The sequence below is a fragment of the Amblyomma mixtum genome, chromosome 2 (assembly GCF_055824585.1).
Source record: "Amblyomma mixtum isolate Tamu chromosome 2, ASM5582458v1, whole genome shotgun sequence".
Taxonomy (NCBI): Eukaryota; Metazoa; Arthropoda; class Arachnida; order Ixodida; family Ixodidae; genus Amblyomma; species Amblyomma mixtum.
In genome coordinates this window covers 121,494,625-121,521,201 of record NC_143013.1, presented here as the reverse complement: position 1 = coordinate 121,521,201, position 26,577 = coordinate 121,494,625, and the positions used below count along the sequence as shown (strand labels likewise).

General features: G+C 45.5%; 1 protein-coding gene across 1 annotated transcript in view; it reads left to right on the top strand.

Moving 5' to 3' along the window:
• Positions 1 to 26,577, top strand: part of Lmpt (four and a half LIM domains protein limpet) — a 277,389-nt gene that overhangs the window by 130,242 nt on the left and 120,570 nt on the right. Inside the window, exon 5 of the mRNA XM_089572504.1 lies at positions 22,649 to 22,864. Coding sequence (XP_089428630.1) covers positions 22,649 to 22,864 — 216 coding nt within the window. The remainder of the gene's footprint in view (positions 1 to 22,648; positions 22,865 to 26,577) is intronic.

Genomic DNA, 26,577 nt, shown 5'->3' with positions numbered 1-26,577 from the left:
GAAGTCGTCATGGCATAGTGAAAATTGTCACAGAATGGTCGGAACAACGTCGGATTTGTGTCAAATTAGATGGAAAAATCTGTAATTAAGCGTAATTAACACTTAAGGTCCCCGAAAGATGCACAATTTGGGTATCGATATAGCCACGGGAACGGTGTAACGTCACATCCACCGGAAGTCGTCACGGCAGTGTCCTTTGCTTTCGACTCTGAACACTTTAGTTGCCAAAGTGTCCGCACACTTTTTTTCTGGGGCAGATTAATGTCCAGCAGGGCGGAAATTTGGGCGGGTTTGTAAGTATTCATGGTTTTGTTCACAGCGCAAGAAGAACGGGAAAGATGAAAGAGTGACACAAACAAGCGATTAATGTCGCCATATGGCTTCTTGTTTCGAGAATGCGTCGTGACAACATTTTGCTACTTGTCGTATCGTATAATATTGGTAGGGGTTAACGTAGTTAAACCTAGGAGGCGTTCGCAAGCAGGTGTTCGTTCTTAATTTGGTGTGGGCACATAAGCTGCGCATTAAAGTGTATGACTATAAGAGGGTTCTCACACAGCTTCCACCCTCTCCGTTCGATGACGTTCTACGTCACACCTGCGGTACTCAGGACGTTCTACGTCCGCCGCTTATGAACGTGGGTGGCGCTGATGATCACTCTCAAGGTTAGGTTACTTGTAAACATAAATACCCCCGAAAGCAGAAGATTTGACAGCCGTAGCCGTAGCTCAGAGGTAGAGCACCGGACGCGTAATTCGGAGGTCGTGGGTTCGGATCCCACCGGCGGCGTGTGGTTGTTTTTTTTCTGCTTTTCTAATCAATTAGCTTTAAGCGGTAACATATTCAGTAATATTCTAAATTGATCAACACCACAACACAAATAAATCAGTTAAAATCCCCTGTGCCCCTTGGTTTCTGTGGCTGTTGGCTTCTGTCATATCTATAACGAGCCCCTCATTTCCCTTCCCTTGTTTGCTTAGATATCTTTAGTTAGTCAATGCCCACAAATGCCGAAGTGTTCATTCTCTACTTAACATTCAGAAATGGCAGCGAGTACTCATACCACAACCAGCGCAGTGGCGCAGCGGTTAAGCGATGCGCCACTGTACTGGCAGGTGGGTGTTTCTATCACAGCCACCGGTGGGGACTGTGCGACCAATCGTGATCTTGCCGAACAACCTCTCGCACAGGTGGCGCGACGCTCCTCCGAAATTACCCGAGCTTACCCGAATTACTGCCCGAAAATACCCGAGTAACTCGGGTAAGCTCGGGTAGTAACTCGGGTTAGGCAGCGGTACTAGATCATACGTACGGTGATAAGATTCTTTTTATTTATTTATTATTTATTTTTATTTATCAAATACTGCCGGCTGCCCTTCGGCGGCCGAGGCAGGAGAGGGTACAAACAAAAGATAATAAAAAATACTCTTGGCGTTCACATGAAGTTACAAAATGAACACTTCATAATCAAAAGAACAACATCAAAAGAAGTTAAGCAGTACATGGTAGATATGCTGTGGGGAGAGCAGATATGAGCAGCAAGAATTGTGATGACGCACGAAGAAAACACATGCACAAAAAAAAAGACAAAAGGTACAGTAGAGTGCTAGGCATCGCTTTGCCAGCTATCGGAAGGAGCACTTTCTGCAATGCTTATGTGCGCGAAAAATGAAGCAACGATATGGCGCGTTATGTGACATGATTTTTTAGAGCAGTTAAAAATGAGGCGATTGATGGCATGCTCACTATTTCAGGTGGCAGTGCATTCCATTCTGCTATGGTTCGCGGAAAGAAGGAGAAGCGGTGCGCGTTAGTTCTAGTTAGTGGCATAACCATTGTTTTCTCATGTTTCCATCTGGTTAATCTGGTTCTGTTAAACTGTATGTAGGTGTTAACATCCATTTTTGTTCTATTGTTGATTATGTTATGAAGCATCTGCAGCCGATGAACCGTACGTCTTGTTTCGAGTGTTGGAATGCCGTTTCTGTCCCTAAGATTACTAACAGATATATGCCTGCCATACGCGTTATAGATTAATCTTATCGCTCTTCTCTTGACACTTTCAATGGCATTGTTATCTGATTTAGTGTGTTGTTGGTTGGTGTTGGTGAGCGTATGAGTGCTTTCGCACTAATGTGCGTTCTGGCATGGCATTTCTTACTCCTACATTGACCTGTGCCATGTGTTTTGCCTTGGGCGGTGCGCGTAACCGAGTTTCGCACTGTTTGTACTGAATGAAACTTACATTTGCACTGATTGTTTGGTTAGAAGGATCGGTAGGTTTAATACCGTCATTATTCGAATACAGCCCGCTACTGCATTGTACCGCCACATAAAGGGAGCGTCTGTGGTTAGACAGCCAGATGGGGTACCGTTCTCATTAGCAGGCATATCAGTTATCGCGTTTAGGTTCTTCGGCTCCCTCTTATCGAAAGCATCGAAAAAGTGGCGCTGAAAATGGTAGTGTATATTGTACTGCTCAGATAAGGTACTTTCGTCTTGAGTCTCCGGACTTGCAAGTAATTTTACTCTCAGTGACTTCCAACCTTTTTTTAGTTTAATATTTTTTTTCTTCAAAAGTTTGTAGTTCTGCGATTTCTGAGCCATGTACAGGGTATTTAGCGCAACTTAGGCCTAGTTATACAGAAAAAAAAACTTATACTAGCCTCTACAAATTTGGAACCTGAGGATGTCACACTAGCCATTCTTGTGTACAGTAATCTAGAATCAACCCTCAGCAACCTGGAAACGTCTGAAAGGGGCTTCATATGCACACAAAAAAGGAAAGAAAAGCACTCCACGCGCAGGTATTGCATGTGCTACTTTTTCTTTGTCGAGAAAACTATTATCTCCTGAAGAATATGATGACCAAGGTAGGACGGCTATCCATTCGCCAGGAACCCCTAATGTTAGTTTCCTCCGGAATTTCAGTTGTTTTACTTCGTCTTTTGTACCGTGGGATCTCTCCTTAGTTTCAGCTAATTGCAGGAAGGAGAACTTCGGATTAGTGCTGACAGTGGCATTTTGCAACGCGGAGTGAGTATCGCAGGAGAAAAGAAGTACTTCAGCTGAAATACTCACTACTCCCGTTGTAGCTCGAAATACGTCAAGACCGGACTCTACTCAACGTATCATTTCCTTACTGGAACCCAACCCGGCAGTTTACAAATACGCGAAGTGCTGAACAGCGTCAATGGATTTGTGTGAATCCCGCTGGAAATTACTGACAGATCTGACACAAGGAAGCAGAACAAAATATTTGGAAGGGATATCTTTGCAATCTGCCAAGGCTACGATACACGTAAACATATATGTTCAGTGAAGGGAGTCAATGACGAGTTGCTTGTCCACTTTTTATTGAAGAACTAGAACTGAACAGAAGTATGTTTTATGATATATCCTTGAAAGCTTGTTGGCTTGGTTTAGGGGGATTTAATGTCCCGAAGCAACTCAGGCTATGAGGGACGCCGTAGTGAAGGGCTCCGGAAATTTCGACCACCTGGGGTTCTTTAACGTGCACTCACATCGCACAGTAAACGGGCCTCTAGAATTTCTCCTCCAAAGAAGTTCAACCGCCGCGGCCGGGATCGAACACGCGTCTTTCGGGTCAGCAGCCGAGCGCCGCAACCACTGAGCCACCACGGCGGGGTTCTTTTTATTTTATTTTTATTTAATTACCCTCAGGGCCGTTAGGCGTTACAGAGGGGAGTGGGAGTAACATGCAAGTACAAAAAACAAAACAGCAGCTAGAAAAATTGAATATAGTTACAGCACACACTGGTATAAAATGAATAACAGAATTAACAAAAGGCAGCATTTCACAAAACAAAACACAAAAGAAAACAGCAGCTAATAAATTAACAAAGTTATAGACACATACTTATATAAAATGAATAACAGCGTTACGAAATGCAGCAGTATCAGTAATTACAGCAATATTGTGGGGAAGGTGATTCCAGCTGACACAAGTTCTGGGTATGAATGAATCGTGAAAACATCTTGTACAACAAAGGGGGATCGAAACTTTGTGACGGTGATCAATGCGTGCTGAAATATAGGGTGGTGTTTTTAATAACTTCTCTTTAAGACAAGGATTATGATAAATTTTGTGAAAAGTACATAGTTAAATGGTCTGAATGGCCGGTTGGTCTGATCGAAAGCACTTCACGTCTTCGTACGCTCGTCCGGCGACACATTGCCGGTTGGGGCAGCAACTCCTAACTTCTTGAGACAAAACTGATTTATTGAAGACGGGACCGAATACAAGAACATGGAGAAAAAGGCGGGCTAAAAAAGGGCTTTTAAAAAGAAGGGCCGTAAGAAAGCGGCCGAGACTGGGACTCGGCGCGCTCGACCCGCTCTTTGCTTGCAGCGGTTTTTATCCCCTCGATAATTGGGCGGAGCTTTATTAAGCCTGCTCTCGCCCAATTCCAACCAATACCGCTGCAACTCTACATACAAGTGGGTGGGGCCCAGTGCTCGCCAGAGCCCGACTCTAGAGGCGCCAGTAAGTCCACTGCTTAGCTATTTCAGAAGTCGCCGACATTACTCACCCCCCAGCCACTTCCTTTCAACGGGAATGGTCGTCGGCGCCTTGCGGCCCGGACAAGGCTGTTCGCGGTCTTTCTCCCCAATCCCCGCGGGCTTGGACTAGAGATGTGAAGGCCTGAAAAAAACACTGCAATTTTGGAAAAAAAAACGTTTTTTTTTTAGTTTTTTTCAGACGAGAAAAAATGGAAAAAAAACATCTAAAATTTCACAATGCAATGTCAAGGTTTTAGGATTGCTTGCTTTCAGTTTGGGTTTTTGTTTTTGGTTTGAAAACCATTACAGCGTGCATCGTTGAATGAGTGGAGAGCAGTTGTCATCGCCGGTGCCAGGTAGTGCTTTTAAAATGTTCGGGCTGCGAGTAAGCGGGTTGAAGGCCAGGTCACATATAAGACCCAGACATGAGTTAAAAACACATTAATACTTGAACTCATGGCTGAAGTAGAACAAAACGACTGCAAATTCTACAGTGCGACACACACGGCATAAATAACATAGGCTGCTGTGCACCTAAGCGGTTTTAGCCAAATACGCCCAGCTTCTTGGCGACAGAGACTGGGTAGGACGGCTACACAATAACACCTGAAACTCTGGTAATACTCAACGAGACCAAGCGTGATGGACTCGCACTGCCATCTAACAAAATGTGGAGTGACTTCAGTGGAGAAACGTGGAGTGACTTATAGAGTGAATTATAGATCAGTTTTCATGTTCTCATTCTCAGTGCAATAGAACAAGAAGTTCGTTCCACAAATATGATATTTATATCTCCATATTCGCCTGAAGTGCAAATCATTATTTATCTTCTCGGTGCAATAGAACAAGAAGCTCGTTTCACAATATGACATCTGTAACTGCATATGCGACTGAACTTCGGAGCATTATTATTGATCGTTGTGCGGTTGCAAATAAATCTGTTTTTGTCACGTTTTGCAAAATTTCCAATTTTTCATGAAAAAAACCTTGAAAAAACGGTTTTTTTTTCATGCCATTCAAAATTTCTTGAAATTTTACATCTCTAGCTTGAACAGCGTCCGAAGCGCGCGACGCGCTGTCATCATTGTCAACCCCTCCTGACTTGAGACGACACGGTACGGGGGAATTACCTACCGGCGCCGTAGGCTTCTACGTTAACATACATAATGAAGCTATTGACCTGCGATGGGAAAGAAGCTGCAGGGAAAGGTGAGGCAAGTCCTTTTTAGTACCTGCCTTTGCCAATACGTTGCCAACATTTTGCTGATCACCTGTGCTGCTTAGGGAGGCGTTTGAAAGCTTATTGATTCAAAGATATGTGATGGGAGATGAAAAGAAAAGGCATCATCATATGACGCGATATTGTGAAGTTATTCTGCCGTCGTACTGAAACAGCGATGGTTTCGGCATCCTATAACACACACGTCCGTTTTCTCTTTGGCACAAACAACGTGACGTGTAGCTCCCCAGGGTAGTGCGGCGTGCTGTAAAGGCAATTCTGCCTGCGGCTTCTAAGGGCGATATAGAGGCTATTTCGCGCCAAACTACGGGACGACAGTGGCAGGAAGCGGGGCGTGGCGAATGCCAGTGTGGGTGGAAACAGATGGTGCGGCGTCAAGAAAAACACGTATACGGCAGGACGCGTGTGTCCTTTCCTCGATGGCAAGGCGGGGGTTATCGATTAGAGTCGCCTGTCGCACGGCTTCCAGGGGAACGGGCTACCGATGTCGCAGCTATAACTACCACGAAGTTGTCACAAGATAACCGTCGGTTACTGCTAATGTATCTCGTTCTGCGGACACGTCTTTCGATGGTCGTTTCAGCAGCTGTTGGAAGCGCGGAGACGTTTGAGGTGAAGCGTTTACGGTCGCGTGGAAAGTGGTTTGCGAGGGTTAATAAAAGCGTTCCATCGGCGAGTGAGCTTGTAAGGCGGGGCCCGAAGAGCTGCATTATTTTGCCAAGCCCGAAACGGGGCTAGTTGATGTGATTGCGTCATGTTCGAACTGCGCTGCGCATGTCTTAACGAAGCATGACATCACGGAAGGACGACACAAAGACATCGATGAAAAGCTTCTTGCAACCAAAGGCTTAATGTGTGCTTACCTGCCTTTATAGATCTAAGGAAAAAAGTAATAAACGAAAAATTTAAAAAAAGGTGCAAAAGAAGAGCTGTGGGGAAAGCACGCATGCGACGTTTGGTTGCAAGCTACCCATCAATCGTGTGCATTTACGTGTGATACTTCTGTCTTGCCCTGCCTCTTTAAGCCAGCGCGCATTCCTAAGCCTCGGATTAGTTTGCTAGGCCTCGGCGTGCTTCGGCTCATCGCTGAAAAGAATTTTGTTATGGATTAGTTTAAAGGCATTCTATTAAGACGAACTATACTTCGTCTCACAAGATGTTTGCAGCACTACGAAAGGTACGAGCTCTCTCGTCCAATCAGGATGGCGCGCACTACATTAGTGTGTTCCTACGCGCCTGTCGCACCGCCAGTTATTGACAGGTGGCTCCATCATGGTGAAAGAAGGCGTACTAGTAGTTAGCTTCTTTTTACCTCCAGCAGGTGGCGCTTGATGTCTTTTTATTCTTTCATCTGTTTGTTTTTGGACAGGCGGACGCCCGTTACAATGGGACTGGCCCCACTTTTTCTTTTTTGTCGTCACTTGTTCGTATCAGTTCCTCTGTAGTAACGTTACAGTTATTTTCAGTCTTCCTGTCATGTGTATATGAATTTATTTATTCCTACATGGTGACTACACTATTAAGCTGGGTCGAATGCAGGCCGGGACAGCCGAATGTCGATGGTGGAGAAATGCAAAACAACCACATGCGCTGCTCGAAAGTCAACGCACACGCGGTCAATATTAATCCGGAACCGTCCACAACAGCCATTGCCATATCTCATGAGAGACGATTTACTTTCACTGCGACAGTACTGAATGGTCCCGACTTTTGCGCGCACGTTAGCAGGTCAATGGGGCTCATCTCATCGTCATCACAACTCCATTCAGCTCTGCTGGTTGTGTCGTCCTCCAGGTTGACAACAATAACTGGTCCTTAGTAAACAACATCGTCGATGAAGTGGTCCAGTTTCCTCATCACATCTTCCTCACTAATAACATGTTGCACGTAATTCTTCCATTTCTCAGCAGTCACTTGCATGATGCTTTGCCAAACCAGAGGCTCCACGTCTTGGAGATTAAACGTCTTGGTTCGACTGGGAACGAAACCCTTGACATCACTCCAAACAAGCTCTATCGGGTTCACTTGGCAGTGGTAGGGTGGCAAGCGCGCAACGAGACGGCCAGCAGCTTCGGCGATGCAGTCCACACGGTATCGGTCCACACCTGTGTTCACGTTGTTGACAAGCTTCATGAGCTCGGCCTTCACCATGTCGCTTCTCCACGCGACACCATTTCTGGACGGCCAAGTCTCTATGTCCTTTTTTGAGGCCATCGACCGCACTTTATCCTGCTTCACAGAACGATGTGGAGCGTTTTCCATCACTGTAACGCTGCCGGCTTCTTCGGGACAACATTCGGCCCGCCTTCAACGTCTGCGTTGTCCACTGGTAAAGCGTTCGCTCGCTCACCTGGGTGAGTTTTGCCGTCCTCTTGATGAGCGCATTCGTACTTGAACTGCCCCCCTTCTCGACGCGAAGCACTTCAAGAAGCCCACTGAGATCACCTGCTTGGAAAAACGGCGCACTGTCGGTGTAGGGCACAGAAACGACACAACCGACTCAGCCGGCGCCATGTTGGAAAATGGCAACGCATCACCACCTCGCAGCAAGCCTCCGCAGAGCTGTGTTCGTACGGGCTTTGTCTGTAAATTTCACAAGTGATTGATACAATCTATACCATCTAAATCTACCTGTCCAAACTATGTTTTCAATTGCTGTGCTTATTGTTTGATTAATAGTCCTACACTGCTGAAATATTCGACGGACTATTTTTTGTGTTCCTGCAGCCCTGATTGGACGAGAGAGCAATGCCTTCCGTAGTGCTGCAAACATCTTGTGAGACGAAGGTGCACCAGACGTGTCTGCGATTTGCACTAATATTTTTGCATCTAACGGTGCATTGCTTTCTATGTCAGATGTAAAGGGCAGAGCATATGACTGCAGGCTAAGTCTTAGCCTTTATTTTAGCCGTCTAAGTGGGAGAAATTTCTTAGAGGCAAAAATGAAGTAAACTCCACTTTTTACGCGACAGCGTGTACTGCTCGTTCGGTCGAAAAGCCATGGGCACAGTAGTAGCCTAGTCGACACCGCGTGTCAGAAATAATCTAGGGCTGCGTAAAAAATACGTATCATGCTAACTTGGGGCTCTAGTGATTTATGATTGATTGGTGTGTGACAGGCGATGAGGGGTTAATGAAATCATTGTTATGAATTCAGTAATTAATTAATTAAAGAAATGAAGAAAAATGAGGAAGTTGGAAAAAGAGGGCTTCAACTGTGTCGAAATGCGCAGATTTAAAAGCCAATGCTTGATGATGGTAATAGGAAAATTTAGGCTGGGTAATTCAAAAATTAATTTGTTAAAACAGTTGAAAACAAAAAATTTAAAAAATGCGTTCGTTCACACCACCACCACCTGCAACACGCTGTCGCCTTTCACTTCCAGTTTTGATTTGTGGACATGCAGCGGGACGGTTTTAGTGCGACACTATTAATTTTTTAGCCTTATTATGCTTACTACAATCCTTATTATTTTACCTTTATATTATTATCTACCCTGAAGGCCATTGATTTTCAGGGCATTACGTAAAGGTGGAGGGGGGGGGAGGACTGATATAAAATCTCTGTGAATATTACTTTGACATGAAAACGTACAATCTCAGGCAACACGTTGTGAGAAATGTTGCAATGTGCATATAGGTAGGTACATCAAGCAAGCAAAACGAGCATGCATAGGAAAGATAATTCACTAAGATGACAGATAACATTATCTCATGTTTCGAAAATGTATGAAAACATACGATGAAAGCTATACAAACGGCATCAACATAATTAGTTTTAGTAAAAATGTTTCAATGTAAAAATGGGAAGGAATATTTAGTTTACAACTAAGTGAATTCTGAGGCGTTAATCAAGCGGATGTGGTCACTAACGTTTGCGATGAGTTAGGGAAGGTGGTTCCATTCATTAATGGCCTAGCGCAGAAAAAACGCGTAGTCAGTACGGGAAAAGGCTGCTTGACTTTGCAGGCGTGATCGATTCGTGAAAGTATGCGTCACAAGTTTTGTAACTTCTGAAATGTACGTAGTGGGACTATGTTACATGCTATAGAAAAAATAGAAGGCGGACTGTTTTCCTTCTAGGTTCTCATGAAATAGTGCCGATATCTCGCTTAATTTACATTCGTCTGTTGAATGTTTACCTGAAATAAGTGTAGCAGCCTTTGCAGTCTTTGCTTTGCAGTAATTATGTCTTGTCAGTAAGGTGCGTCTGGTGAGCACTCCCAGTGAAAGGCCCATATTCCATCTTCGATCGCGCTATGGAAACAGAAATAAGCCAGTAACTTAGTGTTCCGTTTGCTTATGCGACTAACAGACTAAGGACTAACAGAGTGAGGACAAGGTGGCACTAAAAATGAAGCAAATTAAATGCCAGATATAAATCAAAATTAGTGCCCTGAAAATTTGCAGAAGTAAGAATAAATTGAGAAACAAATACGGAAACGCGGTCAGAGGCTGAAATGTTAAACGCGGTGAGAAACCAAGCAGGTGTACATTTGTAAGCAACCGCGAACTGTGCGGCGAGGATGCATATACGTGCCTGTCAGGCTGCGGCAAACATTGGTCTCGTCCCAGTCATGCCCATAAATACATTAATAGGCTTCGAGTCCGCGCAAAGGCCTTGCAGACAAGGTGGGCGGCACCTCGAGGTCGACGCGCCGAAATGGGACGCGCTGGGCAGTGTTATTTGCACTGTGCTTGCCGTCGGCTTCCCTTCTGCAGACTGGTTGCGTGAATGAGAGCAATGTTTGCGTTCGGACGGTCGTTTTACGGCGGCTCCGGGAACGGCCAGGTGGAGGACGAATCGGGACTCAGCGTGACGACGGGATGAGGGCAACGTGCCCGCGACCACGCCCAACAAGCGCCATATTTAACGCCGCCAGCGACCCCTTTTAGCTCCCGCTGTGGTCCGCGATGAGATCATTGTGCCCGAGGTCATGATTTTTTGTTTGTTTCCGCCTTTTTTCGCACTTTTTTACTGCCTTAGCGGTGTAGCCCTGTTCTGGCGAAAAAATCCCCTTTCTCTCTACCTATCGCTCTCTCCGCGCCATGTGTACATGTGCAAGAGAGAGAGAGGTCTCCACCATAGAGGAACACCCTTTGGAGCAACTCCATTGGGTGCACCTTTCCGCACCTACCGGTAAAAATTCATTTTCCACCTACGAGCCTCCACCCACCTACCCATTAGCACCCTTCATAGCGAGGGCGAAATCGAGCTTCCACCCACCTCTACCCACTTTTCACCTCCCACCTGTGTACCCATGCCCCCCTTCCAGAAGCCTTCACTTATTATAACCCGACCTGAAGTGGAACGAAAAACAGATGGTGAAATCCATCTCTGGAGTGGAACGAAAAACAGATGGTGAAATCCATCTCTGAAGTGGAACGAAAAACAGATGGTGAAATCCATCTCGAAGACGAAATGAAGGGCTATCATTGTAAAAGCGGAATTGAAAAGTGAAAGGCAAAACCAGTATACTGCTTGCGCAGATTTGTTGCATCTCATCGTGGGAACAGTCATCAGTTTTTCTGATGAGTTGAACTGAATGCCGCCACATTTTCTAACGAGCACTTTTAATTTTCCTTTGACGCAACAGATGGAGCCATTAGTCGGATTTGTATGGCTACACAGCAATGGCGCGTAGAGATTCGAAAGAAAAAAGATGTAGAGCACATCTAAAAGCTAATATTTCTTTATTTGTGAGCTAATAGCTTGTGACGTTAGGTAACATGCATGTGCCATTTCCTGTATTTCCTACCATTCCCCCTTATGTAAAGCCATTCGGAGTTTAAGCATATAATAAATGATAAATAAATGATTCCCAATTCACACTATAATGAACCCAATACTGCCCATATTTAATAATGAAGCAACCACGAATCTGAGATCAACCCTTGCAAGAAAAAAGTTGTCTTGCCAAACTGTGCCATATGGTTTGGTTTGGTTTGGTTTATTGGGGTTTAATGTCCCAATGCAACTCAGGCTACGAGAGGCGCCGTAGTGAAGGGCTCCGGAAATTTCGACCACCTGGGGTTCTTTAACGTACACTGACATCGCACGCGCTGTAGCTGCCGTAACCTTCTGACACTGTGGAAGATGGTTGCGAGTGCTACTGGTTGTACTGAGCGTTGCAGCATGACGCTCGGGGAGCCTCGAAGTGCAAGTTAGATCTGGAACACCATGCTAGAAAACTTTGGTGCACTCAGTTGTCGCAGGGATAAGTTTCTGTTTGCCACACTGCAATATGAAGGTTTCCTGCCTGTTATGTAATTGATACTCATCGTGATCATAAACGTACGCATTACAAGAAAGTCTTGCTGAGAACAAATACAAAGCGCGAATTTGGCTTTGGTTACAAGTTCTTGCCGTGTCGTGTCTTGAAGAACGTCGCGATGCTGAACGAAGAGGGGATTCCAGTGACCTTGTAATCGGAAGGAAAAAAGTTATCACAGCTTCCAAGGTGTCGCTTTACGAATCGAAAATATGAGTCAACTTGTTACGAGTATTAAAATCTCCTTGACGTGAAGTATTCACCGCCCTTGACTTGCGCACTAACTGGGTACACACCAACAGCATGCGTATCAACAATGCTCAAATTTCTCAGCTTCCCTGCTTCCTTTTCTCGCGATGCCTGGAGTTAAATCCGTATGACTTCTTTTGCTTTTTCATTCGCTAATAATTAGAAGCTGCGAACGCTTTTAGCATCTTCTAGCTTTAGTGTTTGATATATTTTTTCTTCTTTGCACACCGAATTTTCAGCGATTTGTATTTGACTGTATCGTGGTCTTAAATACTTGACAACTGCGGACTTTTTTCCCCCTCTGGAAGATTATAATTTCACTTGTAATCGATGTGAGGAGAGCCTAAGGACGTGGAGAAATTTCCCCCGCGAAGTTGCTTGCGTAAGCTGTATCACATTACTTGTCAAAGAAAGGAAAGAAAGAGACGCTGTTATTACGCGATTAAGCTGTTGTTCTGACGTTTGCAGAACGTCATGATGTCGAAAGTACATGTGCATTCCCTACGTACTTGCGGAATCTTTCCAAAGTTAGGTCAACACACTTGTGCAAGGAAATAGAGAACTTCATTTGTTTTATTGCTGTGGAGACTTTTCGGAGAGGTTGTTTTGTTGTTTCTCGAGCTCTTTGTGTTCTTTAGTGAAGAGCTACGTTTTATATCTTTTTCATCAATATGCGCGTCCACAACACGCAGATGGTAGAGAGAACTGATTCGCGGAGAATTCAATCTCAAGCGTGTTGCGCCAATATTCCTCGTTTGTTCCGTCCATAAGTATTTCCTTTAGTCCACGATTCATGGTCAGCTTAGCTAAACATCATGGTGTGCTCGTGCTTTTAAGGCCGGGAAAAATGGATAGGGAAGTTGGGTATCAAATGTGTAATTTAGAAAATGCCTCGTGCTTTGCATGAAGAAGAAGCGAGGTTTAGCATAAGTGGCAACATTGATTCTTGCATTAGCATTTGCGAAGTTCCGATTAAAACCGATTATCGCAGAGTGGCCTAGTGGTAAGTATCCGCCTTGCATGCTGAAGGTGTGGGGTTCGATCCCTAGTGCCTCCGGGTGACCGCTTCCGATACAGTGGATACAACCCTTCTCCTTCCCAGTGGTCACCTTATCTTGGGTTGAATGGTTGGCAAATCGGTCTTTGACCCCACATTGTGTAGACGAAAATACCGTATCCCGACACTCTTTGTGCGACAAAAAATCATCACCACCATCCTTACAGGTATATTTAAAGTCAATTTAATGTTGGAAAAATAGCTGTATGAACTGCGAGTCACTTGTTTTTGCCCGCTCAGGAGTATAGCGGTGCAGTTGGACAGGTCTCGCAGAATACACCCGCCCAGTGTTTGCACCGATGAAGATAACTACCAGTCTAACCACTTCGGCAGAGGCTGTAAACTCCTTCGCACACTTATGAACTTTGGTAGATTAGATACCGCTGCATGCATGCGAATAACCTATGTTTTCGTCGGGGTCGAAATGGGGGGTTGCTGGTTTTGCCTTCGGGACAGCAGCTTATCTCTTTTAGTGGTTATTCATTAATAGGATATCATTGTTTTTTTTATCAAAGTAAGAGGCGATGCCGCTCTCTGACGGTTGGATCAGCATTATACGCGAAACAACAGCACAGCTCTAGCGCTTGTAACGAGTTTCTGTAAGTCTTTTAAAAGCATTTTTTAAAAACACTATCACAGAAAAGTTGAAATGTTCGCCTATTTGACGAATGGAATTGCTCTCAGATCGATTAATAACTTTGTGGAACCGTGATTTTCTCGTTATATAAAAATTTCTGAAATTTCGCTGTGCTGTATGCTGTTTCTGAAACAATTTCAAATTCGGGTCATGTAATTCGATATCGCTTCTTGCACGACCTTATTTCTGAACACTGAACTTATTTCTGCATTGTGTGTGTGTGTGTGTGTGTGTGTGTGTGTGTGTGTGTGTGTGTGTATGTGTATGTGTGTGTGTGTGTGTGTGTGTGTGTGTGTGTGTGTGTGTGTGTGTGTGTGTGTGTGCGTGTGCGTGCGCGCGTGTGTGAGTGCGTGTGCGTGCGTGCGTGTGTGTGTGTGTGTATGCGCGCGCGCGCGTGCGTGTGTGTGTGTGTGTGTTCGTGTATGTGTGTGTGCGCGCGTGCGTGCGTGTGTGTGTGTGCGTGCGCTAGTGTGTGTGCGTGTGCGTGTGTGTGTCACTCGTCGCATTAACTTTGACAGCAGTAAAAAGATAATTAGGTAGCTTAAATCCTTCAGCTATGAATTATCTAGTGAGGCAGAACGTTTAAGGTTTTCACATATTGGTAGGGCGGGCACAGGAAAATAATATGTTTGGGATTTTCATGTTTTGCCGCACGATGAAACAAGAACTCCGTAAAATAAGCTTACTACTGCTTGTAAACCAAAACAAAGGAACGCCACAAATTACTCTGTTGGGAGGAGTTTTACATTTAGCTTTATGCGTGCCATGAAGGCATATACCGAAATAAATCTGAAATTCGAGAACCTCAGCGCTTCAATGGGTGCAGTCTAAGGAAGTGGTAGATTTTATTACAGGTTAATAAAGTCAGTCTTGAAATTCTGTGACTTCTTTTGTTTGAAATAAATATTTAGTGTTTCAATAGGTGTTTATTCTTTTACAGCACTTGGTATAGATAGGAACCTGCTATGTTAAATACAATTGGTCACACCGCAATAAGTTGTACGTGATTGACCAAGGAGGTGATTTTTTCGCTTTTAAGTGCTGAAATAGTAACCGCTCAAGTAGACTCCCTGTGCTTGCCTAAATGAAGTGTTAATTTTCACTGCTCTTTTTTGCTGTCAGCAAAATAAGAGAAAATGTTTATCCTTCCTGTTTGCCTTTGTTACAAAAATGGCAAGAGCTTGTAACTGGGCGTCAAATAAATACTACCGCCAACCTTTCCATGCCCGTCATATCTCCTTCGGTACGGGCTTTACAAATGGTATTGAGTTTCGTTCAAAAGCATTTCAAATTCGCACACTATCGGTAAACAGCATTTGCCTACACATTTATCAAAACAATGTGGAAGCTGCTAGAAATGCAGGAGTCCTGCTGTAAGATGATTCGTAGCAAACTCCAACCCAACTACATGGACAAGCTAAAATTTTATTGGGGTGTACTACTGCACGAGCATGTGATGGACTAATTTTGATATTCACTGTTGATTTATTGTACACTGGCCGTCAAATGTAAATGGAAGGCGACTTCGTAAAAAAAAATTTATTTCTTTAAATCTGAAGCATAATGGTCCATGCTTGTTGGTGCACAGTGCAATTCGCAAAATCACAGTTAGGCTGCACATGTGTATTCTAGGATGCATGAATTGGGGGGCCAATGATTAAATTTTTTCGTGAATATTGCACTGTTGGATCGTTTTTGGACGACTTGCAATTAGCTTGATTTGGTAAATAGAATTATGTAGTAGCCATGCTTCACGACTTAAATCTGCCAGTTTTTTCGGTACGCTAAAGGCCGCGGTTAACAATTCTACCAGTTTTTCTTTCCGTCTGCTTTTGTGTTTAAGCATTTTAGGCGTCATAACGACGAGATATTCCAAGTTCATGTCTTCCAATGCAGTATTTTGATTGCCTTGGTCCTACAGGATTGAACGCGTGCTTATCTAGATGGACGTCACAACGAACTTATTTGGCTTTTGTTCAGGAAGCGACACAAAAGCTTTACTTCCACATTTCCGAATGTAAGGCGGCTGCGCGAGTCGCCGTTCATAAACCGCGCCAGTTTTAGTTCCATGCTGATCCGCCACGTGGCGCCAGCGTGTGCGTCTGTGTGCGCCAAGGCAGTGGCGCTCTCTCTTGCCGTGGCGGCGAAGCTTATAGTGCTTTTGTTTTCTTCTTTTTTTCTTCTCTTTCTTCTTCCTTCTGTTCTCCTTCGCTGTGTGTCTCGCTTATTTTTGCCTCACCGAGAACGCGCGCCAGCACTTGCCGCTGCGGGTGCGGCTTGGCTGTGGGCTTGGCATTGCGGTTACGAATACGGTAGTGGCTAGTGGCAGCCGCTTTAAGACGTTTTCACAACATGACACGTTAAAGGAAACATAAAATCGAGATAACTGAGTTAGAGAATTTTCTGTAAGGTATTGTTGCTTATCAGGCTAGTTCACCTTTCGCAGATAGTTTCGTTGAATGAAAATGCAAGTGTGCATGGAGAATTGCACTCCTGGAGAAGTATTGTTGACGTTTGCTATTAATTATTCCATTTCCTTCTCCCGGTAAAACTTCTCTCTTATCAGGTAAAGCCATAGAATATTATTGAGTTCGAGCTGCGTTTGAATTCATATTAGGAGAAAAGAAAATTGATGGGCGATTATCCAATCGGGAAAATTTGGATAATCAGCGCCAGCAGCTTTTTCTGGGTATAATTGTTTTGCGATTGGTAGTTATGGGATTCGTTATTTAGCGAGTGCATTCGGCGCGCCTGCCATACTGGTTCCCACGCGCCTTACGTTTCCTCTCGGCCCATTGCTCCAGGCGCGAACGCTGAGGCGTACACGACGGCCAGCTGACCGTTCGTTTACTCGTCGCGTCCTTCGCCCCATCATCTACGACGTTGTTACTGCGTGCGACTGACGCGAGCTTCACCCGCGCATGGCAACTCCGGTACTGACACCAAAACTTCAACGCTCCACGGCAGTGACGTTTTCCAAGCCGACGGCAGCGCCCTAACACATACCCTAGCGACCGAAGGAAGAAACTTCGAGGCGGCTCCACAGCGGTGCTGCGGAGCAAGGTTATAGCTAGAGGCCGGATTTTTAGGCACTAAAAAACACGTTTTAGGCGCCATAAATAGGCGGCTAAAATTGCATTTTAGGCACATAACGGAGAAAAATAGGCACTATACACTTTATCAAAAGTGCACACAGTTCCGAACTTCAGCGCGCAATATCTGCCGTAAAATAAAACAAAAACACAGCGGGAATTATTTGGGACCTTAAGCAAGGTGTGAACATTAGAAGCCGTTTTTTTTTGTTTGAGTCATTTACTCAATGGTTTGAGTGCACGAATGCGTTTTCGTATGTACGCTCGACTGCCGGCTGTCTAGTGTGGCCTGCTCCACCAAGATTACCGCCAAATACCATGTGATGAAGATGGCATGCGGCTGGGGCACAAGGAACGAAAATAAGGCAGGTTACCCAGGCGGAAATTTTAATCAGTTAAACTGTTTCCAGCAAGTTTATGGAACATTTTACAGTTGGTTTCAAATGGGACCTACTGGGAAATATTTGGACGAACCTATAACTTACTCCGTATGCTTTCCGAAATGTGGTGCCATACTGGCCAACTACCACTTTAACAGCCAAAGTCATCATCAACAAGCTGCCACAATAAAATGGCAGAAAACAGGAAAAAGGTTGCTTCGATATTTTCGGCTGACGTGGTTGGTATTGTGTAGCCGGCGTAGGTGCAGTGTTCACCACAGCCAACTGACGAGGTCATCTAATGTTGCCACGTGTGTGTTCTACTCAAAACCGAAATGGATTCGAAAGCAAACAGAATCTGAAAGCAAAACCACAGCGTATTTCAGGCCCCTTTTCTGCAAAATAGGGTATTTTAGGCACCGACGTCGGAAATAGGCATTTATAGGCACTGACACCCAAAATAAGCATTTATAGGCACTATAAAAAGAGTATTAAACATATTGTCAACACCTAATTCGTGCTCATATGTAAAAATGGTGCGCCTACGAAGCGTTGAAAAAAATAGGCATTTGCCTAAAATCCGGTCTCTAGTTATAGCATAGGTGAGGACCACGGTTGGGACATAAGCGTCTTTGCTCTGCGGAGGCCGCGTCTGGTCGCCTATAAAGCTCTGAGGATCCTTAACCCCAGTGCAAGTCTGGCTCCATCGAATGGGGTCTTTAGTGGTTCGAGCACAGGTGGGGAGGCAAATAAGGTGTAAGGAGTGAGAGAGTGAAAGTGGCCTGCCTCTTTTACACATTGTTTCGTACAAAGGGGAGATATCATTTTTTAAAGGTCCTCAGTTTATGGAACAGGGCTGAAACAAACGATCGCCACACTTTGCCAGTGTGCTTGTTGTTGGTGCCTTGGAACTCAGCGGCCAGCTGTGGACTTACTTGTGATGTCAGGCCGCGGGTTTCCCAGTTCTTCCACCCTTTGTGTAGTGCTGCCAACTGCTGATTTTTCTCCGTCTCGGGTTTTAGAAAAGATTTTAATGATTGTTTCTAAAAATCACAGCGAAATTGTCGAAACGACTCAGAAGAAATGTTCCGACCACCACTGAAAAGAATAAAATATGGCTTTTTGCTTCGCATTCATGCATGCAGTCATCCTGGTACGGAGTTCTCAGATCCCTTGTCAAGACTGGTGGGCGGCTCGAGGCACACGGCACCCCCCGACTTTAAGCGCTACTCAAACTACAGAGTGGGCTCCTGCGTCTGGGTTTCTAGCAGTTGTTAGTAGTTATAATTTATGACTGTTTGGACTGCAGTATTTTGCCGTGAAGAAAGGAATGTCAGGGGCAGACGATGATGCAGAACAACAATATAAATCAACCGTGCGTCTCCCGTCTTGCGCAACACTTTCTCTACGCGTCTTACGTTCTGGTTGGACATCACGCTGCTTCAATCGTGGTTGATAGTTTGGTTCGGTTTATTGGGGTTTACCGTCCTAAAGCGACTCAGGCTATGAGGTTCGCCGTAGTGAGGGGCTCCGGAAATTTCGACCACCTGAGCGGGGCACACTTGAGCGGGGCCCGCGTTTTGATTTAAACATAAAAAGACGCCCGTGTGCTGTGCGATGTCAGCGCACGTTAAAAAAAAATACCAAGTGGGCGATATTAATGTCGAGCTCTGCACCTTGGTGTCTCTCATAGCGCGTGTGCAGCTTCAGAGACGGTGCACCCCGCAATTTACAATTTACAGTTTATTTGTCACTTTTAGTTTGGCGAAATTTAGCAAAAGCAAGCCCCGCAGTGATGCACACCTGCCTTCGTCTTACACTCTGCAAGGAAGAAAGTGTAAGTAGGGAACTAGCCATGGCCTTCAAGTGTACAGTGTCGACACCGCTGCTGGATCTAGCGCCATTATACATTCAAATGAGGAAAGATGCGCTAGCCTTGCTTCTGATCTCACTCGTTCTCCTCTCCCTATCCCTATTTCTCCCTTTCCTACACGCATCGTTGCTAACAATGACTGACTTCCTCCCATTTATCTTATCTCTCCTTTCTGGTAGCGCACCGTTCTGTAAGTTGAACAAATGTACGGTAAATTGCCGGAACATTAAAAAAAATTAGTTTCAAAATATTCGGAACTGTGTTGTTTGAAACTGGAGACCATCTTGCGCGCCAAATGTGCCAAAGATGACGTAACGCGTTTTCAATCCCCCGACTCTGCTTCGCGCGGAAGCAATTTCAGTTCTCCTTTTAAACCTGAAGACAGTGGCTAGTTCTTTCTCAGAGCGTTTCACCATGTGATCTTGCGAGGAGACGGTGGGATTGTAAGGGAGGAATGGGAGGCGGGAAACATTTGTCTCCGTTAGAAATAATGTACAAAGGCAATAACTAAATACGACAAAGAGAGGCCGCTCTCTGAGGACTGCTACGGAGCCATTACCTTCAATATGGACCCAGTGATCGCACTGGCATCCCTGCGCAAGGCCGACGACCTTCAATAGTGATCGATCGTTCGTTGCTTCCAGCTACCATGCGCGCCATCTCGCGTCGCGGCTTGCGGAGCTACCACGACTGCCTTGGGACGACCGAAGCATAAAATCGCTCGGGAAATAAGCTGGTAGGCAGTGTGGAAGAAGTAGTTTGGATGGAGAGGAGGCTAGAAGGCAATCGATCTTAAAACTCATTCGCCCGTTATATGCTTCAGGGGACTGCTTTTTTTAATCCCTTGCTTTTCGGAGGAGTAGGCAGGGTGGTGTCGATGAGCGTCGCGGGGAACTCAGGAGCTGTCAACTGGCCCAACAAAGCGTGCCACGCCTGCGAGATATTAAAAATGACGATCGCGGGTGGGGTTCACGAAACTTGCGCTGCGTAAGTATGTTTAGTGATTGGTCGGCGTATCTCTAACTAGTTGGCCACCGCGAATGGCTAGCACTCGTGCTCCGGTCTGTCATGTAACGCTCGTCGACACGCGAAGCGCCATGAAATCTGATGCCCACGACTCATGACAAAGCATTGGTTTTCGTCACCTTCGCGTGTCCGCCTCTTAACTTGATCATGTTTAATGGGGAGCGTAGTCCGCTTCAAGGCAAGCCACTTTTTTACTTTCGTTTGGCGAAACTTAGAAAACCGTATTTACATGCCATTGCGAGTTGTTTTTAATTAAAGTGAAAAAGAAAAGTACGATGGCACTGGAGAGAAACGGTGCACGGATGTAGAGAGGGCAAAACGTTTGTCTAGAACACGTTATTGGTGTGTTTCGGGATGAACGCGCGATATCTAGCGATGAAATTTGGTTAAAAATGGTCTGCATGTGAGCATGGGCCTTTAAACTCATAAGATTTCATCGTCATTTTTTGTCTTCCCCATCGCAGCGGCTTTGGGAGCTGCGGAACACACAGCTCGGTCGTCCTAGACGTCCGTTTTGCGCTCTGTACTATATGTCAGTGATGTTATTTATTTCTAAATGCCGTAGCGGCATCCGTCGCCGGTAGTGCTTGTCTAATTGAGCACAAATGCCTGTCCATATGCGAACATTTTGTGTATTGTATTGTGTGCTTCTTGTGAAAGCATTGGCGTGTCTGCACACGTACGAGCGCACCACGTGCACTGTGGAGCATCTGCGAAAAAAGACTTAGCGAGAGATGCATGCAGCACATCGTCATTTTCTGGGTGCCAGCTTCAAAGATACACGGAGCGTCGAGTTCAACTGTTCCGGAACACCCAAGGAAGCCACTTTCGGTAGTTGAGAATAGGCCAAGCTTATCAGACGCACGTATACCGTCTCGTCTCATTGCCTCACCTTACATGTGATGCATGGGGGAGTAAAGTGTACATGTTCTCAATGCGTGTGGTGGGCATGAGAGCGGCCGGAGAGCATATTGCCTTGAAGTGTGCAAGTTATGCATTCCACTTCGCCCCAAAATATTTCGTGCACACGACCAACAACCCGCACTTGTTTTATAGTAATCCGCTTCATTGAAGTAAGTAACCAACACCAGTCCTCAACTTTTATGTTAACCTGCACCAGCACCGTTTTTGTCGCTTTTTTTAGGCTTTGTACCTTTGTTCTTGTTTTTTTATATATTCCTGTTATGTAATCGCAGTCACTCAACATCAATTTCTACATCCTCTCGAGGTCATTCCATGTCACTTCCCGGTTTTTCTTTTTTTTTTTTTTGGGCCTGAGATGCCCTTGCGCCAGCATCATCAATCATAATTGTGATTCGGCGCGTGCTACTGTAGGCACGATAATATATATTATATGTAATATCTTTATTTGTCACCATTATTTCGCCGATATTCAAGAGGCAATATCCACGCTTCATTTCAGTCTGGCCGGTCTTCCTGTTTGCAACAGAAAGCTTTCATGGTATGATTTTTAAAGTGAGCGTCCTGCAAAACTTTTTTTCTTCAATAGTCAATAAGTTTATTTTCCAGGTTCAACTGGAGGGTTTCCTGGCTAAAAGCTGCCTGTGCAGCTTGACTGGGTCCAGGAAACCCCTACAAGCAGTAGCACACGAGCGGTACAGGAAATTTTCCAAATCCAGTCACACATACAGTAGTATATTAAATATAGAAAACACTCGACACATATATACACTGATTCGAATAATGCAAAAAAAGATGAGAACACTGAAATAGTCATAGATATGCTGAAAACAAATACGTTAACACTGGACCAAACGTCCAACAATCAAGAAGTGGAGGCATAGAATCAGATTTGAACGAAATATTTCCGCAGCTCAGCCTTTTTATATCCCTTTGTATGTTGATATGTGTTTAAAACATGGGGCAGGTTATAAGGCAACATTTGTAATTTATAATCAGTGCGAAAACGTGGTATGTTCCATGAGTTAGTGCTTCTTGCATATATGTTAGCACGACGCGTGTCCAAAGATGCTAGGGCAGAGCAAAAATTGACAATTGATGCCGTGGAAAAATACATTTTTTGCGATAACTTAAAATTATAAAAAAAAATCAACGCGGAGAATGTTATGTGCTTGGAAGGCGTACTTGGTCGTAGTCATGTGATCAATCTTGGCGATTATTCGAAAAATTTTCTTTTGCAATACTAAAAGTTTCCTATTTCCTATGTCTTTCCTTTTTTCGCCTTCGTTCCCTCCGCATATCGCGCGGTTCTACGGCAGTCCCGTTATATAGTTCCTATTTCTTTTCTTCTTCTTTCCCTCGTTCCCGGTGCCCCAGGAGTGCCACAAGTGCGGCGGCGTGCTTCCGGGCGGCGAGCTGGCCGTGATCGCGCCCAAGTTCGGCGAGATGGTCGCCTGGCACCCGGCCTGCTTCGTCTGCAGCGCCTGCCACGAGCTGCTGGTCGACCTGACCTACTGCGCCAAGGACGGAAAGCTCTACTGCGAGCGACACTACGCCGAGACACTCAAGCCCCGGTGCGCAGCCTGCGACGAGGTGAGGGTGGCCCCCTTCCATCTGCGCATGCGCGCTTTCCGCCTGCCACGCGACAGACCTCAGTGTCGTACGAGTCTCTTCCTGTTCCTGTTTCCGTCGTTGCACGGCGCCCCTGGTAGTTGGTGGTCATCGCTCCGTCGTCTGAGCTGCAGTCAAACACTTAACAGGAGACATCGAACAAAGGTGGTGGTGAAAACTATTTACGACTGGGGAGTTTGGGACGCACAGGTCCGTGGGCCCCCGCACGACCCCACTGCACTCAAACGTTCATGTCCCGGAGGCTCATGACGCTGGCAGCCCGGCCTACGGCGATGGCTTGCTTGGCCGGATCCTCAGAACGCAGTAGGGTCTCCCAAGCCTCCCAAGTGGTAAGGTGCTTCAGGCCCCGCGGGGGAGGATCCGCCGGGCAGAGCAAAAGGATATGGTCTAGAGTGGCTTTGGGGTGGTGGCAGAGATACAGGAGGGGTTTGTGAAGACTTCGTGATATCGCGAGCGTATATAGGGGGAGGGCAAAGTGCGTGTTTGGAGTCGCCTCCAAAGTGTCTGATGATAATGGTCGAGGGAGGGATGGGCTGGAGAGTAGAGCCGACGCTCGGCTTTGCAGGCCTGCGTCATTGCACTGAACGAGTGCATGCGCTCCCGCGAGAACCCCAGGTCAAAGGCACTGCGAAAGGAAAACGAAGGGTGGGACCCGTTTTATTCCTGGTACTTCTAGTTTGTCGAGTTTATTTAAAAATTTCAACTATTAATATATTTTTCTAGTTTGAGTCATTCTACTATTCTACTCAGTTTTTTTTTTCTCGCACATATACCTCGTTGGCATTCACCACCGTGCATATTGGCCAATCCCCCCGTGCGGGTATGTACCATTTTTACTGAGGCTAAAGAAGAAAAAGAAAAAGGATAACACTGTGATACGTGGAGGAAAAAAACAAAACTTTGTTAGAAGCCTCTACTAAGGCGCCATGAAAAAGAGCGTGCGCTTCAGAGGCTTGCAATGGACAATAAAAGCAAACATGTCCCAAACGAATGCATGTAGTGAATGCTAAACTGAAATGTAAATCGCAGGATACGGGGTATGAGCAATAGCACAGCCAACTACCTTGGAAAACCCCGTTTAGGAGAACTGAAGTCATGCAGGCACCAAAAAGTCTTTGTTGGAGTCGTTTTATTCCGTGTTCTCATTGCACGCATGCACCTTACTCGCCGACTGTCATTTCTAGTTCATAGCGAGTCTCGCTTGTCGTGTGTTTTCTGACACCCTTTCTCTCGTTTGAGGCGAGATGAACTCGTGCAAAGCATTTTTTTTTGTTTGGGGACAGAGGGCAGCACAAATCAAGTGGGAGAGAAGCGCTCCTCTAAGTTAGCTCATTTTGTATATGTGGCAGCGGTTATGTATTAGCTCATGCCAGCACGTGCATCCCACGGTGTTTATAAGCAAAAGCAAGCTTTCTCCTGCATAGCGCCTTGATAAACGTGCTATGAATATTGTCCCCAATTATTGTGCATTCTGCAGCGGCTCTGCGGCCGCACAGAGGATAAACAACACAGGAAACCATCACCGGCCTTTTCCTTCGCGTGGTTGTCTCCACACGCGCATGTGGCGTTCGCATGAAGCTTCAACGTGAGTTTAGCAAAGCCAAGACGCAGTCTTCAGAACGTTGCGAATGCGGGTCTCAATAATGTTGTGGTGAACTAAGAGACACAGTTACTCGTAGTAACCAACTGTGATCGTTATGAGGGGTACCAACCAATTCGAGCCGGCTATTTTTACCTTCAGGCTTGTTTGATACCGTGTTATTTTCTTTTTTCCCCATGCTACGGATTTTCAGTATCCCGGCTTTTCTGCAAGTGTGCATCTCACGTCGAGCTACGGTACGAATAAAAAAAGATTCAGGGGGCACTTTGGCTCTCTAAAGTGCTGCAAGGCGAAAGCGTTTCCTGGCGCACTGTTTGTTTTTATTTATTTTTTATTTTTAATGTTTTGTTTTTTTTTTTGTTTTCTGTTTTTCTTCTTTTTCTCATTTTTATTGTTTTATTGTTATTTTCATACCTTATTTTTATTTTGTTTTTATATTTGTTTATTTTCGTATTTTTATTGTTCCTTTCCTTCACTTTATTCTCTTTATTTTATTTATGAAACCCATGCATTCACTAGATGCGCCTTTATTCATGCTCGAACCTTGAGCCTTCGTGGCGGAGTGTTAACGTCTCCGCTTCAAATGCCAGAGGCTCTGGTTCGATTCCCACCCTCGGCGCAGTTTCTTTTTAGGCAGTGACGCCGAAAGGCGGACAAATCTACCGACGCGTCTGTCGACACGGCTGCCGACAGCGTCTGCTAACGACAGTATGAGGCATTAAAGGCTTTCGCCTTAAAACCAGGCAACTCTCGCCGGTTTCCTCCACATATGTTAATCCGCGGAGCACGGAACGAGCCATGTTTGGGTCTGAATCATTACGCGCCTCACGAGTCCCTGGTGCTTGCTTAGTGCTAGTCTGTCAGCTCGGACAATTCCGCTCGTCTTCAGCGAGAGCTGTTTCGAGGACATTTTTGCACCGGATCACGCGTCGCCCCATCCGGTTTGGTTTTCTTAGCACCAGGTGGCGCTGAGTGTTCTGCACCTTGCACTTTAATGACAGGTTGCAGTGTTGTATTTGATGACTTGAAACAATGTCATGAGTACAGCATCACTATAGTCTGCGCTTGCTCCCTTTTATTTTTTGGGGGAAAGAAAGAAGCAACCATTGCCGACGCTGGGTTGTTCTGATTCGCAGCAGGAACCGGAAAATGTGTTCGAATTACGCGAAGTTCAAATTAACGAGAACACTTTTAAGGCTAAAGCCTTTAATGCCTCATCGTTGTCGACAGATGGTTGTCAGCAGAGGTGTCACGCTTTTCGGTTGTTCGAAATGGTTGCGACGTCAGAGTGCGCGGATTCGAAGTAATGAGGTCACCCACGGACGTCTGACGCCCCCTTTTGAAGCACACGACAACTAATAAAAAATAGTTGTCTTCTGCTCCGACAGCGGGCGTAAGGCGTCCGTGGGTGACCACATTACTGCGAACAGAGCCATTGATGCAACCGAACTAATCGAAGCAGAGAGAGAGTCGTGCTAAAGAACCAAAGTCGGCAGTCAGAGTGTGTAGCTGTAATGGGTAGTCAAAGTATGTAATCAAATAAAGCACTAGTACAGCACGAACAGTCTCGCAGTCAGTGCCAAACAGTGCGCCAGGAAAGGCTGTTGCCTTGCAGCACTTTAGAGAGCCAAAGTGCCACCTGAATTTTTTAATTCCCTTGGCACGGACGGGACTTAGAAGTGTCAATTCGAATGAACCGGCTCTTCGAATTAAGTGGGCTCGAATTAACGACAACCATTTTTTTTTACTTTCTCAATCTGTATCTGAGCAACGGATGCGTATTGTGTGCATTCTTCCTAACATGGTCCCCTTAATGGCACAGCACAGGGAGCCACTCCGTTGCTTCTGGTTCCGCAGGTGGAGCGGTCGACGAATCAATCAGCGACTGTCGGTTTTCTCCATGGAGGAAGGAAAAAGAGAGGAGAGGCCCTTTCCACACAACACCATGGGAGAAAAATGTGGAGGAAATCACGTGGTTTTTTTCGCGATCGGGAGGCCATCTTGTCCGGGCAGCTTAGCAACGGCGTCGTAGTTGCTGCTTGCAAGCCGGGCGGTAGCAGACGACCGCGGCGTA